Source organism: Lissotriton helveticus, chromosome 3_1, assembly GCF_964261635.1.
Source record: "Lissotriton helveticus chromosome 3_1, aLisHel1.1, whole genome shotgun sequence".
NCBI classification, from domain to species: domain Eukaryota; kingdom Metazoa; phylum Chordata; class Amphibia; order Caudata; family Salamandridae; genus Lissotriton; species Lissotriton helveticus.
In genome coordinates, this window is record NC_136061.1 from 417338368 (window position 1) to 417354988 (window position 16621).

The window sequence follows — 16621 nt, forward strand, 5'->3', positions numbered from 1 at the left end:
TTATTTACGTGTTGGTTTTTAAAACATAATTAAAAGGCATTGCCATTTACAATGCCAATAGCTTAAACTCTCGCAAATACGAGACCCATTGCATTGCAAATGCTTATTTTATATCAGTCGGCGACTTGTGTTTTAGGTGTGTAACCAGGGCTTTAAGTGGGATGAAAAAACTGGGGTGGGGGGGTGTCTCTCAAAGGGGCGTGGCCAATGTAATTAAGGGCATGGCTTAAAATCTTGCTCTAAGGACTGAGGTGTCAACTTGTGTTCTATGGGGTGAGGTGGCGGCTCGTGCTGAGGTGGGTGGCTCACCTGTTCTCAGGTGTGAGGCAAAGGCTCATTCCAAGATTTGGGCGGACACCTAAAGGGCTGAGGTTTGAGACGTCACCTCATGTTTTCAGGTGTGAGGCGCAAGCTGATGTTCTTAAGTGTGACTCAATGGCTTATGCTCTGCAAGAGCAGTGCAAGTACCCCATGTTCTCAGGTGTGAGGCGTCGGCTTAAGATGAGGTGTAAGAAGTCGCCTCATGTTTTCATGTGAGAGGTACAGCTGATGTTCCCATGTGCGAAGCACTGGCGCTTGCTCGGAGGTGTGAGAGAACATCACATGCTCACAAGTGGTGTCTTTTGTTTTGTTAAATTAAGGCAGTCCTCGGCAGGCCCGATCTCGACCTTACTGTCCACCCACACCCCACCCAAGGCAGTACTGCACACAGCGGCTTAGCGTACAACACTAACCTTTACCTGGAGTGGGGGCAAAACAGACACCGGCGAGGAGCTCCTTCGTTCTCCGGGCACTTGATCCGCGATGCGCGGGGGTGGCGGGAGGCAGTCCTTTCAGTGTTTCAGCACGGCCTCGCTTCCCGGTGGGCTGCCGGCGTCCAGCTGGGCGACTCCTTTGCTACTGGTGACGCGCCCTTGCAGAGTCCCGGCTGCCAGGTGACGTCGGATTACAGCACACTTCCTTGTTGGCAATAACACTCTTGTTGCTGACTCGGGGCCCGCAGCGATGATCTTGGGGCAACTTTATTCAGCTGATCTACTCGGGCCCGCGGCGGTGATCTTGAGGGCAATCTGAAAAGTACCTTTCTTGCGCCAGCAGGCAGTAGCAGTCCCGACGGCGAGACTGAGTGCAGAAACCCACACAGGGTTACATGGGTAATTCAAAAGTGTGCTCAACTCGGGCCGGCAACGGCAGAGGCAGTTTTTCAATGTCCCTGTGCCAGCGTGCACGGGACAAAGCATCTAAGGAATGCGAAGGTTGGAGCGGCCCGCAAAGGGTCTCGAATTACAAAGGCAGGCTATAGCGTGCTAACCAGATAACAAAGAAGTGCAAGCAAAGTGAAAGAACACTGTAGTCAGGCGCCGCTGTATCAGGACTACACGGAAGTTAGAAAAACACCAACAGCCAATGAAAAAGGACATTACAAAAACACTACCACAACTAATCCAGTAGCAAGAAGGAAAACTAATAACATGAAATTTCAGCCAACATGCTAATTACTTTATGTCTTGCTGAGACAGCGCATGCAGCGCATGCGCTGCCAAGGCGAGACCTAAAAACTGTATCAGCTTCTACGCTAGCGGGAGCAACCACAGTAACATTAGACCCATAAATTGTTTCAAAATGGGAAAGCCACTGGTCTACTCCTGTACAATTAGTGCTCCTCGCAAGCACAGTCAGAAGTGTGCAGCAGCCCTTTTCCATGGCATCTCTTACCAGGTATTCAGTAGTCTTTAGATAGGCCACTACCTCATTTCCAGTAATGCCAGAGCTTTGCAGCAAGACAATGATACATTAAAGGTATTGACAGCTGTTAACGGAATGAGTACAGAAAGAGATGAGAGGGAAAGGCTGAACTGCTCCATATGGCTTGAGACAGTTTGTAATTTACTGCAAACCAGCAGAACACGACACTGCCAGGGAATCCAAGGAGTCCAAAATACTATAGAAAATGATGTAGTTCAATGATTGTAGGATGTGGTATATCATACTGTCATCTACATACATTATGAGGATATGAGGTAAGAGCACACTGAATCAAATGGAGAAAGTGAGAGGAGAAAGTGTCTATATTTTTGTTTGTAACAATATCCAGGAAAAAATAAAGAAAACATAAAACCTTCTCCCAGAAGAGAACATGCTATAGCTTTTAAAAAACAAGCCTATGCATGTGATTCCATCCTGAATATAAATGGTCAAATTTCTAGCTAATAAGAAAATCATTGCAAAAGTATTTGAAAAGGTGCCTCGTATGGTCGTATTGTTAAGAAATAGTATTTATATTTTTGCTATAATATCGCTATGAACACAATTTTATTGTAATATTCACATGATGCAAAAAAAGCCACTCATTTTCAATGGCTTGCATTCAGGTTTAGACAGTGATTAAGCATCTTTCTTTCAACCAACGCAATCACCAAATGAAAGCGAAAATGAACATTGCATGTATACAACTTAGTTAAGGCCAAATACTTCAGCTTAAAGATCTGAGAATCCTCGCCCAGCCTCCCACTCTGCTCTTCACCCCCAAAATGCAGATATTTTTCCATAACTCTTTGTATACTTACTGCTGAAGCTGCTGGCATTGGACAGTCGCAGATCAAGAAGGTGGGACGGTAGAAAGCCTGATGAAGCAGCTACTCCAGGGTCTTCTGATGATGGGCTGGCAGCAAGACTGTCAAACATTTTCTGGTATTCGCTGTCTCCACTTCCAGCTGGATTTGGAGTTAGGACATTCAGAAAAGAGAACTCTTTCTCAAAGTCGTCTCCTTCGAGGGTCTCCAATAGCAGGTCCTTTTGGGCTGTGGGGCGAGAGAAGCCATCAGAAAAGAGCACTAAGTCTGCAAAAAACTAACAACCAAGGATGCACCAGATCAACCTTACTGTGTAGCCAGGGATACCATTGCTTAAAGAACATGATGCCAATCAAAGTATTTTGCAAAGCCAGGACTGTCTGCCCATCTCTTCCTGCCTATTGTCAGTCCTGCACTATCCTAGCCACTTCAGGTGTGTCAGCCAACTTTGTTGTAACAAGACGGTATTGGCCTTGTAGGTTTGGGAATGCCTACAACCTTGTACATTTGTGGGCATTCCCAAGCTCCTATTCAAACCCTTTCCACCTGGGTGCACATACATCTACTCACTGGCTTGTTGCACAGCACCACACGACTGCAGCATTTGCTCCAGTTCCTAGCTCTCTGTAAAGAAATGGCACATATTTTCCATTACATTCTGACAGTTCCTCACACAGTTGTTAGGTTAGTAGTGAGAGAGTAGGTACCCTTCTCCAGTATTATTTCTCTTTGAGGACAGCCCTATGAACCGTAAAAAGGAAAATGATGCCAGAATCCTTCCATGTCATCGATGAAGGTGTTTTGTAACCAATATGAGTGAGCAATGAGGAGTAGGAGAACTGATCTTATATTTGTTTGGACAATGTAGCTGCCCACTCGTTTGTTGAGCTGGCAGGCCAGAGTAGGTGTACAGCATTCCTTGGTTTAAATCACCAAGAAGAACAGAAGTACCTTTTCCGATGGTGCAGGAGAAGGTTTGTTACCTCTCTGGAATGCATATGAGCCACTATGGCTAGAAGAGTGAGTGTGAATATTGTATGTTGCCCAAATGATAATGCCTGTAGTAATCACTCTACTGTTTACTGCTTTCTGAGGGTTTAGAAATGTCATTTTTTTAAACTCTTTCTATTGTGCATTTTACAAGTAGATTTCATAACATTTATCATAACACTCATCTTTGCATCATTACCTGTCAGAGAGATTATGTTGATATAAATATAGCATAGTGTGTATACCGCTGTTAAAATGCCAGAGTGGGTTTTTTACAGGTACAGTTACAAGCTATATTGACAGTGCATTTGGCGTAGCTAAACCTAAGGGGAGGAATAGAGTGACTATTCATCTGCCAAAAGAGAAACGTTTTTGTAACAACTTTGTCACAACTAGCTCGCACCTCCACTTTGGGGTAGGATCAACAGTGCATTACCAATGCTCTGGTAAATTCATTGGGAGGGACGAAGGTGTGTATTGTGTGTTCCTGCTTGACCTAGAACTGCCAGGCCAGTCCTGGCATCAGCCAGAGACGAACATCATCATGAAGTGTGGGGGCAGTCAGTGGCACTCTGTAAGTTGTGCAGCGCCCCCATGAGTGCATCCCAGCCCGTCGCCAATGGGTACTTCATAGTCCCTTGGCATCTTTGCGGTGTAGAAAGGGCAAGGGGTTGGGGCACCCTTCACCTGTGAGTGATTTGGCATTTGGCAAGGAGACGGGCAAGGTCCATGAAGCGTGCTACTGCTTTGTTTTTTTTGGTGCGTTTTAACAAGTCCAGCATGCAACCTCCCATGTACGTAGTGTTTGATATCCCGTTCAACATTGAAGGGTAGATTACCCTGCCAGTATTCTGAGATGGATGTACAACTCTAGAACATGTGTAGGAAGTTGGCATCAGTTGTGTGGCAGAGGGGGCAGTCTGTGTCCGTTCTGTTGAAATGAAGGTTCATTTTATGAGGTGTGAGGTAGGCTCTATGTACTACATAGTGTTGGATTAGCCGAAAACTGGCATTACACTGCGGGATATGCCCGAATGTTTTGCCACTCTTTATCAGTACAGGGTCGGCCCAGGTCATTGTCAAAATATTGCCGCAGTTTAGTTAGCAGTGTGGCGGCATGTGCTCGCAGGGAGTCAAGCTAGCCATTTCGTTAGGTGGTGACCTCCTTCATCACATGTAGGTATTGGACTATGAGGTGCATGACAGGGTTCCTGCTGCATGTTATCCCAGCACATCCCCAATCACACCTAATAGTTCCTCCACAGAGAGGATTGTGCCATCTCTGTACAGGTCCTCCAAGGTATGGTGTCCTGCATCATGCCAGGGACCCAGTTTGTGCCGAGTAATCACCACTGTGCCCCAGGGTGTCCCAAGGAGAGGCAGTGCCAGTGCATAGGGAGTTCCCTGCCTAGTGAGGCATAGGATTCTGCGGAAGCCGCAACCTGCCACTCGTGATATGAGCTTGCTATATAGTGGCATCTTGGAGGTCGGGTGGAATGAGTGTCATCTAGCTGGCGGACTGCTTGCCAAAGGCCCACCCATTGGAGCAGGGAGGACAGATAGTATAGCTCAAAATTTGGAACGCCCAAGCCGCCCTGGTCAGTGGGGAGGTAGAGGATAGCTAGTGCCACCCGTACATGCCATATAAAATAACCGGTTGTGTGTTCAAGGGAGCGATAAAATGGTTTAGGAAGGTATATGGGTTGGTTGGAAAAGTAGTATAGCATTTGCATCAGTAGTACCATTTGGTGAAGGCTATTAAGACGGCCAGTGGCAGGATCTGCCAAAATATCATTTGTGAGTGCAGAGGTGACTGCCCATCCAATGATACCGTCCAAGAGGCCCACTGGAGTCCAAATTCCCTTCCTGTTACCTCCAATAATACTCACACAGCTGGTTGGCTGAGGGGTCATCAGAGGAAATAACCTCTTGCTCCACCACTTTGCAAACTTGCCTCCTGGCACACTACTGGTTGGGGGAAGAAGTCCACTTTAGTACTGAGGCCCTAAGGAGTAAAGTGGAATTCATTACCCAACCAGAAGCGCGCCAGGAGGCATGTTTGCAGAGGTGTGACCTCCAAGTACTTTCAGCAAACTAGCTGTCTAGGACTTATTGGAGGTAACAGGAGGGCTTGTTGGCCCCCAAAGATCATCAGCATTCAAGGGGACTTCATTCCCCAACCACCACTGCGTTTGCAGTGTGGTGGTAAAGGGAGCATAGCCTCCGGCGGCCTGCCAGGGTTTTTTAATTTTTTTTAATCGTTTTTAAAAAGGAGGCCTGCCTAGCCCTCCTTCCCTGGGCCGACTTGGGCCCTGGGGAACCCATCCCCCAGGACCAGTCTTTTATTTAATGGGGTAGGAGGGACACACCGCCTCACCCCACCTCCACCGATTTTGGCCCAGAGGACCTCATCCCCCAGAGCTTGTTTTTTTAAAAACTTTAAATATTTATCAAACAAGGGAGGGAACCTGTCCCCACTCCTATTCGCCATCGCAATGGAGCCCTTGGTTATTACCCTCAGAAATGGGATGGAGGGGTGGGCTATCCAGCTGACTGGCACTAACCATGTGGTGTCTATGTACGCCGATGACACGCTCGTATACCTCCTGCATCCTGAAGAAGCAGTACCTGTGCTTATTAAGGAGCTGACAAGATTCGGGGAGGTGTCGGGACTACGCCTCAATCCATGGAAATCTAATCTTCTCCCCATGGGAGGCCTGGCTGGAAATGGAGAGAACAAATTACCCCAGGTGGGAATGCATTGGGTCAGAGATGAGGTGCAATATCTGGGGATTAAACTGGTGCACACACAAGCAGCCTATTTGGAGAGTAATATGGGGAGATGCGTGAAAAGCTCCAAAAATTGATAGCCTCCTGGAAGGAACTCCCGCTGTCACTGATGGATAAAGTGGCACTGACGAAAATGGTGATCTTACCACGCTGCCTGCATGTCATACAAAATTCACTCTACCGAATCCCACACAGGTACTTCCAACATTTGGAGCGCCAAATGGTAGACCTACTGTGGGGATCGAAAAGGACACGGATAAAATTGGACATCTTGCAGAGGAAATAGGAACAGGGAGGGCTTGAGGGTGCCCCGCCGGGAATTATATAACATGGCGGCACAGCTCCAGCATGCAGTGCACTAGATAATTGGTAGAAACGGTTATTAGCGGGCATGCACCAAGGGGTCTCGCTCCTGGAACTCATCATGATGGGGTCTGGAGTGCCTGAACAAATCCCATACATTATTCAGCATGTGGCAGCAACCTGGGAAGCTGCAATAAAAAAAGGTGTGAAAAGAGAATCTTATGCCCCTGATGCCCCACTATGGGTTGTACAGCCCTCCAAAAGGAGGATAAACTATGTCAATCACTAAATGGACAGAGGGGGGTTGCCTCACGATGGGAGATCCATATGCCGCCTAACGATTCCTAACAAGGGTGGAAGCGGAAAACAAGTTTGAGCTGGGCAGAGGGCAATACCTGCAATATACAAAAAATCTCTGCGGTGGCCCACAGGCTGTGGCCGACATTCCAGCAAGAGCAGTGCACCATGGCAACCCTACAGGCAATAACCACCCTAGCGGGAGGACGTTGATTGGTCTCACATATTTGCAAAGCGCTTAGAGAGGATCTTCCCACCGTTCCCCTCCCCTCCCAATTCACACTAAATGGGACGCTATACCAAATGAACACCTAACAGGGCAGAATGGAAGAAGGTGCACAAGGGGGTCAAACAAATTAGCTCCAACGCTAGATTCAAACCTACACAATATAACATTGTACACCAAACCTATCTGATCCCACAGGTGCTCCATAAAATATACCTGGACAGATCCACTCACTGCCCAAAATGTAGACATACAGACACTCACTTTCTGCACATAATATGGAACTGCCCGTAGCTGGCACCTTACTGGGGGAAGGTGATACAATGCTTACGCAGAATACTGTCAGGAATCGCCCCACCACTAACGTAGGCTGCCTGATTTGCCGTCACTCATATGGTACTACCCTTAATCAGGTCTCCATACGTTCCCCTGTAAATGCCCTGTAGTCATATTGTAGCCTTGTTGTTTTTACATGTATCAATGCTTGGTGTTATTTCATTTGGAGCCTCTAGTCACCATTCTTGTGGTTGCCAATGCTTAGTGTTGTGTCACTTGGGGAACCAAGTTTACTACCAAGTTCTGTTTTTGTATGAATTTAGTTTTAGACTGTTGTCTTTGAAGCATTGCTCCAAGCTGCCTTTCCTTGCGCGTGAGATTAAGCTTCCGATGCTGGCTGTTCGGTGTGCAAAATGAGCCTTCGTGTACTGTGTACAGCGGCATGACGACGCCTTGCTGTCCCTATAAATAGCTACACACTTTTACCAACGACGCTTGGCTTTGTGTTCTGTTCCTGTTCTCCCTCTTGTGTGCAGCAGTTGGATCCTTCGCATTCCAAGTCGGATTCCTGTTTCTGAGTCCTTCAAGCAAGATAAGAGCCGGCTCAAAACGAACGGACAGATCTTGCAAGAACATTCCACAGGACTTGAATAATGTCCCGTCAGCTAAGTGTACTTTATTTTTTTTATGACTTTGGAAGCCCGTTTGTCAGGGTAAAAGGTAGAAGCCTGTTAACCCTTTTGTCCTTATTGTTAGACCCTGCTAAGTGTGTTCCCGTTTAGAATTCATAACTGCGTGAAAAGAATCAACGCATTCTGTGATATTTTAGTTAGCAGTATGACTATCAAAGGTAAGCCTCATGTATAATTGCAGAATATGTGTAATAAGATCTATATGTTGATAATGGGTGTAGGAGAGTAGGGTCTGCAATCCTATGATCACCCAGATGTTTGCTTTTTGCTGCACTGGTTTACGACTTTCCCTGGCTGTGGGCCTGCTAATCAGACCCACAGCCTAGCTGTTCTCTCTATCCAAATTGTACTCAGGTACTGAATTGGCACTGGGCCCTCTCTAAGTCCCTGTACCCAGGGCTGAGGTGCACCCAGAAGTCTCCCAGGGGCTGAAGCATGTATTGTGCCACCCCTGGGCTGACTAACTAAACTGACACAACTGGCTGCACGACAGCTGGGGCAAGGTGGTGTAATCACCCTTTGCTTTAGATATAGTATACCTATATCTAACCCTAAAAATGGACACACAGATCTCCTATCAGTCACTCCTATGGCAGGCCTTAACAATCCTGAAGGCAGAGTGCTTGGAATCGTGTGAGATGGTGCTCTGGCATGAGCTGAGCCTGTCTGCGGCTTTCGGGATCCATCCCTTAGCCGTTTCCATGATATCGCATACCATATACTCTTAAGTGCATTATAATCCTCGCGGTTATATGCCAACTCTGGTATCGCTTTATCAAAACATGTCGAGTAAGGTGTCATACGAATTGGAATACTAACCCCTCGCCAATTCTGGCGACGGGGTTAGCATTCCACCCTTCTAGAGGGACACGACATGTATGTAACCTGTAACCCCGGTTAAAGTCAGACATAGCCTCAGCTCCACAAAATGGATGCTGCCACCGAGACACAAGTCTGCCCTCCTGCTGCTGGGAGTCCTCCCAGAGCAGGAGGCAAGGACAAAGGGTTTCCTGCCAGGGGCGGTGCCAGCACCGTCCCAGACAGGGTTTTGTGTATTCCAAGTAGGCAGGGCTACAGAGGAAGGTGACTGCAAGTGGCACCCCGGTGCTCACTGTGCATAGGCCGGCTGAAACCAGTTCCAGGGGCACTCCAGCCCCTGGCCTGGGGAAAGCCCGCCAAAGGAGAGGGGTGTAACCACCCCCCTCCTGGTCCCACCCATAGGGCAGGACTTAGTCGCGTGCCAGCCCCCTTTTCCCAGATAAAGGTAGGAGCAGGCCCCCTTCCAAATTAGATCATCTTTGGAATCAAGACACGACTTTCTACGAAAGGACATCAAGATTTCTTCTTCAAGATTCTCCCTTGTGGCTAAGGAGTAGTCACCCTGCATCCGCAGGCACCACCTCAAGAACACTGCGGTCTGCTGCAAGTCCTTCCTCCGGGATCCGACTGCCCAGCTCGACAAGACCCGGCTTCCCTGGCACCTCCGACCTCTACTCACCTCTACAGCCAAGCTGAGAACCGTGAGTGCGACGAGACCTCAAGGGACCGACTATTGTCAAGACTGCACGACTTCTGCACAGCAAGCCCGCCGGGTAATCTACTGGCGAGTGCTTTGGGGTCCGAGAAGCCCCGACCCTGAGCAGCTCCAGCACCGAAGATCAGCCCCCCAGCATCTCCACGATCGGCGTGGGGCCCTTCTGCTTTTTGCTATTCACCGCGTTGTTTGGCTACTAGCCCGCTGGCTTGTGGCCTCCTGAACGACGCCCGACGACATCACTGCTGCTGGTCTGGTTGCTCCAGACTGGTTCTTGCTCCCTTCCAGAAGAGGAGCACCCCGGACCCTCCTGGTCCACTCAAGACGCCATTTTGAGTCCACCGCGTGGGCTTGAATTAGCCAAGGCTTTGTTGCCCAATCCTGGGTTCTTCGACGCCGACAGCTTCATCCATCGTGGGACAGCTCGCCCCTCCATCCTGGTCGCCGACAACGCCTCCTGGTCCGTGAGATCTGCAGAGCCCAGCGTCGCCCACTCACCTAGTCGAGGTGACTACCATCCGGTGCCCTCCTGGTGCCACCTGACTACTGGCTAGTAGTCACGAACTTGGTCCCCTCTGCTTTCAGGTGTCATCCATCTTCAAGATCCAGGCTTGGATCAACTCGAACTCTCTTCACTGGTCGCCTGCCAGCATCCTTCTTCCAGGCTCCTGGTTCGTCTACGAGGATTCCCGACGTCTTTTGAGACCTATGCAGCTGCAGCCCCTGGGCTAGGTAACTTCGGCATTTCGGTGCCCCAGCATAGCCTCACTATCCAAGGGTCAGGATCCACTTTCGTTTTCTCCCTACCAGGTCGGGTTCGCCCGTGAACACTAACTTTACCTTTACTAGCTATCATAGACTTTGTCCCGCATCCCGCGTGAGAGTGCACACTCTGCACCCGAGTCCCCTGGGCCTCCTAGAAGTAATCTAACGATTCTATAGTCAAGTCCTAGCGATTCCAAAGCCTATTAGTACTGTACTTACCTGCTAGTAATTTCGCATTCCACTTTTAGAGTATATGGTTTTTCGTGCCCCTCAGGCATTTGTGTATACTGTGCTAACTTAAGTATTTTCGTAAGAGTTTTGTTGTGTGCTTAGCTCCCTGTCTCATAAAGAGCCAGGGTAGTCTTGTTATAAATAAATACACTGTTTATTTTCATAACAACTTGTGTGGTGTCCTTTCACTGGGTGTTCAAGGGGTAATGTGATGGTAAAACAGCTGGCTTAACACGCCCTCTAGAGTCTTAGCCTTAGACTGCTCGTATCCATGCTACTAGGATAGCTGGTCTATAAGGTTGACTTACAACCAATCATCAATAAGGGTTGTTTGGACTGATATATAGTGATCACTAGAATAGTGAACACTGCACATCAGGCCAACTTCTCACAATGGGCTAATTCTTTCTATTCTATTAGCACTGTGTTGAGTAAGAAAGGGTCAAGAGACAGTTCATACAATCAACAGAGTGTCACCAGGCCTCGACTCCTAAGAATAGAAGGTACTTCTACTGTATTTTATTGCAGATTTGAGAGGTACCAAATCTGCAATAAAATACACTAGAAGTACCTTAAGAACAACAGGCTACTCAGTTACCACAGCATTGGTCCTATGACTGTAGGATAGACCTGGTACCCGGTGCCTCTTTACCTTGTAGCCGTGTATACGCCCTATCTGAACCGGAGACGCTGTACCCAAGGGAATATTTAGATGATCTCTTATTGAAGGGATTCATACGTCATTCCACCTCTCCCGTGAGTTCCCCTCTTTTTTTCGCACCAAAGAAAAAACGTGAGCTAAGAGCCTGCATAGACTTTAGTGCGATTAATAAGGTTACAATTAAGAACAGGTACCCACTCCCCCTTATCCCAGTCCTACTTGATCAGGTGCGCCATTCCACCATCTTCACTAAATTAGATCTAAGGGGAGCATACCACTTTTTTTTTTTTTTTTTTTGAAAAAGACCTTTATTGTTGGAAATATACAGTACACAGCGTTCTGCTGACAACCCATCCGGGCCAGCCGCACATCTTCAAATTAGCAGTACTTGCATGGAAAGAAAGAAATAACACAGCCATATGACCGACAACCCGAAGGCCCGGCGGCGTTGAAATGTGTGATTCTGTAATTCGTAATCCTGCGTGCATTCAGAAAGAAAAGGATATCGTGCGAGAGATAACGACTAAGTCTGCAAGTCTTCATTTTCTTTTTTTTTAATGCTTACAATCGAACTTGAAGAAGAACTCAGTGTATTGGGAGTGCACATCAGTGACCGTACGTTAGCCATGGCTCGCCAAAATACTTGCGAGGCACATAAAGGGTAGTAAGATATCTCGCTCCCTAGAAGGGCACGAGATTGCATGAAGGAGAGATGTTGTTGCTCAGTGCCGCAAGTGTGGCAGCAATTGGAGGGTAGATAGCATGGTCAGCTTGTTGGCGTTGCCAGGCACCCATTGTCGAAGCTGAGTAGTCAAGCTTTAGCCCTGACAGGTGGCCTCCCAGACCCCAAGGCGTGGTGCGTATGATAGGCAGCATGGAAGATTGTGGTCTAGGGGTTTGGGGGTCTAAAAGGTCAAAAAACTGTTGTAACGGCAACTAGGGAAGCATGTGTGGAAGGAAGAGGGGGAGTGTGTTAGAGGTAGCCATGTGGTGGGGGGAGGTATCTTCTATATGTAGATAGCAAGTCAGCGGGGTGAGCAGAAGGGGGGGGCTTCGTCTGCGCATAAGATCTGTGAGGGCAGTCACTTCCGGGTGCTATTGTTCCGCCCGTGGGCGGCAGGAGGACCCCTGTCTGTGGTAGCGTGCGTGGGGGCACTGGTGTGGGAAAGACTGCGTAATCAGCAATACAAGACAGTCCCGCGCATAGTGTGCAGTGATCGGGTCCTAGGATCCCTAGGGGAGTTTTAAGTAGTGTAGCAGTAGTTATGTCTCAGTTTCTCAGCAGGACCTGGGAGGAAGGGGATAGGCACACAGAGAAGGCTCCCTAGAAGTGAGCACAGCTCGTGTTGTTCAACGCTGCGCGGGGATGGTGGGGTGGTCCATAGTCCATAATGTGATCCCTTGCTCTGTACATTTCTGCTGGAAGGACTGGAGGATAGTGTCCCAGTGTTGTGCAATTGGGAATTTTCTTAGGCCAGCTGTTTCCTCGCGCCGCAGAGCTGTGCTCTCCGCCCGGGCCCAGTTTGCCAGTGAAAGGCTCCAGTGCCGGATGTGTGGAGGCGCATCGGCTTTCCACCGCCTGGTGAGTAGTCGTTTTGCCGTGATGAGTCCAAGGTCCCAGTACCGGGCCTGAACTCTATTAAGGCGCGTGCGCTTGTACAACCCCAGCAAGCAGGCCTCCCACGTTTTCGGTACTCGTTCGTCTGTACAATGCGTCAGCATCATGGTCACCCCGTCCCAATACTGTTGAAGGGTAGGACAGTGCCAGAGCATGTGCAAAAGGTCCGCTCCAGTTTGGGAACAGCGATTGCAGGCCGTGTCCCCGACTGAGAAGTACCTGTTAATCTTGTCCGGAGTCAGGTAGGCGCGGTGTAGTATGTATAGTTGTATAATTTTACAGCGGGGGTTACGGGGGACATTATTCGGACCCGCTAAAATCATTGCCTATTCCTTATCTGTCCAGTCCCGTCCTCTGTCAGTTGCCCATTTTTCCCTCAATTGCGCTGTGGCGGGGTGCGTATGGAGAAGGAGAGCTTGTGCTAGCCAGTGAATTATGTGTGTGCCATTACTCATGACGTGTAGGTATTGTAGGAAGTTATGGGTGGGTAATTCATCAGTGACGTCTTCCCCAGGCCGTGGTCAGCGTGCGTGTGAGGGTCGCGTGTAATAGGAACTGCCCAGACGGTAAAGATGTGTCGTCAGCGAGGGTGGCGAAGGGGAGGAGAGCGCCGTCGGTATAAAGGTCCCCCAGCGTTTCCACTCCTGCCGTGGTCCAGCTATCAAGCTGTGCGGCTGTGAGTGCCCCTGTCGCAGTCGGGGTGCCCAGTAAGGGGAGCACCGGAGCATATGGCGTTGTCGCCCGCGTTAGGCGCAGGCAGCGGAGGAAGCATCTGCGCGCTATTGCGAGATGCAGCTGCAACGGACGTGGTGTCTTGGTCAGAGGGTGGAATAGTACCTGGACCTGTAACTGAGTCCAGACTGCAACATCCGTGGCCGTGTCTCCCAAGTCCCTCCCGCCCAGCCATCCCGACACCCACTGCATTTGCGCTGCCAGATAGTACAGCTCTAGATGGGGGACAGCTAGGCCTCCCGCTTCGGTTGGCATGTATAGTTTCGCCACTGCGATGCGTGGGCGGCCCTTGTTCCAGAGGAGGTCCCGCAATAATGCCTCAAGGTCCCGAAATACCCGGTTAGGGACGTACGTGGGAATATTAGCAAAATAGTATAGAAGGCGCGGCAGTACGATCATTTTCATCAGGGCTACACGACTGGGAACATTCAGCCGTAGCGTTTTCCAGAAACCAATCTGCGAGCGGATGGATGCAATCGCCTGTAGCAGATTCCCGTCTAGGATATCCGCGGGTTCCCTGTAGATATGTATCCCCAGGTACCGGAACGTCGTGGGATACCACTGCAGGGTCACACCGCCAATGGTTATCACACTTTCTGGGGTGCTTGGATCAAAGGAGTAAGCTCCTGATTTAGCCCAGTTGACTCTCAAGCCCGACAACGCCTCAAAAGTGCCAAAGATGTCAGTAAGGGACTCTGGGACATCACTGAGGTCTTTCACATAAAGGAGAAGGTCGTCGGCATACAGCGACACCACATGTAGGCCGTCTGCCATCGGTATTCCCCATCCTTCCCCATGTGATCTAAGAATTTCGGCTAGGGGTTCCACCGCTAATGAGAAAAGCAGGGGCGACAGGGGGCAGCCCTGCCTGGTGCCTCTCCGCACAGGGATCGGGTCAGAAAGGAGAGCACCAGTGCGGACTCTAACAGTGGGTTCTCGGTACAATAGGCCTACCATGGTCAGGAAATCGTTGCCTAGTCCGAATTTATCCATGACCGCTCGGAGGTAGGGCCATTCCACGGAATCAAACGCCTTTTCCAAATCTAGCACCAGACATCCAGCGCGCGGCCATTGTCGTGGAGCATATTCCTGAAGTCGGAAGAGCCGACGAATATTGTGGGAGGTATGTCGTGTCGGTACAAACCCGTTCTGGTCCCGATGTACCAGCGTAGGCACGAAAGGGGCCAGTCTGCGAGCGAGCGAGGAGGCGAGTATTTTATAGTCCGTGTTTAGGAGAGCCAGAGGGCGATAGGATCCCATCAGCTCACCGTCCTTGCCAGGTTTAAGCAGGGACACCAGGGTGGCCTCGTTAAGAGTCGGGGGCAGATGAAAATCGTCCGTCGCTGCCGTGTACATCTTCGCCAGCTGGGGAATAAGGATATCCGAAGCAGCCTTGTAAAATTCGGCCGGTAAGCCATCTGGCCCCGGAGACTTGCCATTCGAAAGGTGGAATATGGCGTCTCGAAGTTCCTCTGGGCCTAAGGACGCTCCTAGGTCATCCCGCTGCGCAGCAGTCAACGCGGGCAGAGGTATTGGCAGGAGATATTCAGTTATGTCAGACATCGAGGCGCGCAGTCGGGAACGATACAGTCCCGAGTAGTGGCTGGTGAACGCCTCATGTATTTGACGTTGGGTGTAGAGTAAGCCACCTCCCTCCGCCTGTACTGCCGAGATGGGAGACGAGCGGGCCTCCTGTGCGATCAGCCAGGTCAACAATTTACCAGGTCTGTCACCCTGACGATGCATGCGGGCAGAATGTGCCGCAAAGTTAATGGTGCGCAAACGTTCCAAGTGACGATCATGGTCCGTTCTGGCCTCTGTCAGTCTGGCGTCTGCATCCCCCCCTGTTGCAGTCTCAAGGGCTAGCAATTCCGTCTAAATACGCGTCAGTTCGGTTTCCAGTTGTCTCTTGATGTGTCCCTGTGTACCCAAGCAGATTACCCGGGTCACTACTTTCAAGGCGTCCCACTCAATCTGGGGGGAGGACGCTGTGTTAGCATTAAGTTCAAAGTATTGGGCTGTTTGTGCGAGTAGGGATTCACGAAAGGACGAATCTAGCAAAAGGTCTGGTTGCAGGCGCCATGTGGGGACAGGTGGGTGCGGGTTCTCCCAAGCTATCGCTAGCGTATGTGGGTTGTGGTCCGAGTGTGTTCGGCCCATATACTGGGTATCCGTGACTAGTGGGAGAAGTTCAGTAGAGATCATGTACCTGTCTAACCTGACATGTAGCGCGTGGGCCCCAGACCAGTAGGAGTACGTCCGTGTAAGGGGAGCATACCACTTGATCAGGGTTAAGGAAGGGGATGGGTGGAAAACAGCATTCAGGACTAAGTTTGGCTTGTACGAATATACGGTTATGCCCTTTGGACTGTGCAACGCTCCTGCAGCGCTTCAATTTTTTTTTTTATCAACGATGTGTTGCAGGAATTATTAGACATCTGTGTGATTGTGTACATAGATGATATCCTCATCTTCCACAGAGGAACATGTAGGGCATGTTCATGCCGTTTTACAACACCTGCACCAACATCACCTCTTTGCCAAACTAAAGAAGTGTGTTATTCACACCTCAAGAATTGAGTTTTTAGGCTATGTCATCTCTCCTGATGGCATCTCCATGGATCAATCCAAGGTTCAGGCAATTGTTCAGTTGGAGGTTCCACAATCTGTGAAGGATATTCAGAAATTTTGGGGATTTACCAACTTTTATCTGCGATTCACTCCACAATTCTCCACTCTTGTAGCTCCCATTACTCACCTGTGAAAAAACGGGGTAAAGTGTCTCTGGTCACCAGGAGCAGACGAGGCATTTCAACTACTAAAAAGGGTCTTTACTAAAGCACCTGTTTTACACCACCCTGATCCTAGTCAACCTTTCTTTGTCGAGGCAGATGCCTCCCAAATAGCAGTAGGCAGTATTTTGTCCCAGAGAG

The 16621-nt window shown here is 49.4% G+C and overlaps 1 protein-coding gene across 3 annotated transcripts in view; it reads right to left on the minus strand.

Annotated features, from left to right (window-relative positions):
• The window catches only part of ICA1L (islet cell autoantigen 1 like), a 399387-nt gene that overhangs the window by 63656 nt on the left and 319110 nt on the right, over window positions 1-16621 (minus strand). For all 3 annotated transcript variants that reach the window (XM_078680242.1, XM_078680241.1, XM_078680240.1), the window contains one exon: window positions 2568-2801. In XM_078680242.1, coding sequence (XP_078536368.1) covers window positions 2568-2801 — 234 coding nt within the window. The remainder of the gene's footprint in view (window positions 1-2567; window positions 2802-16621) is intronic.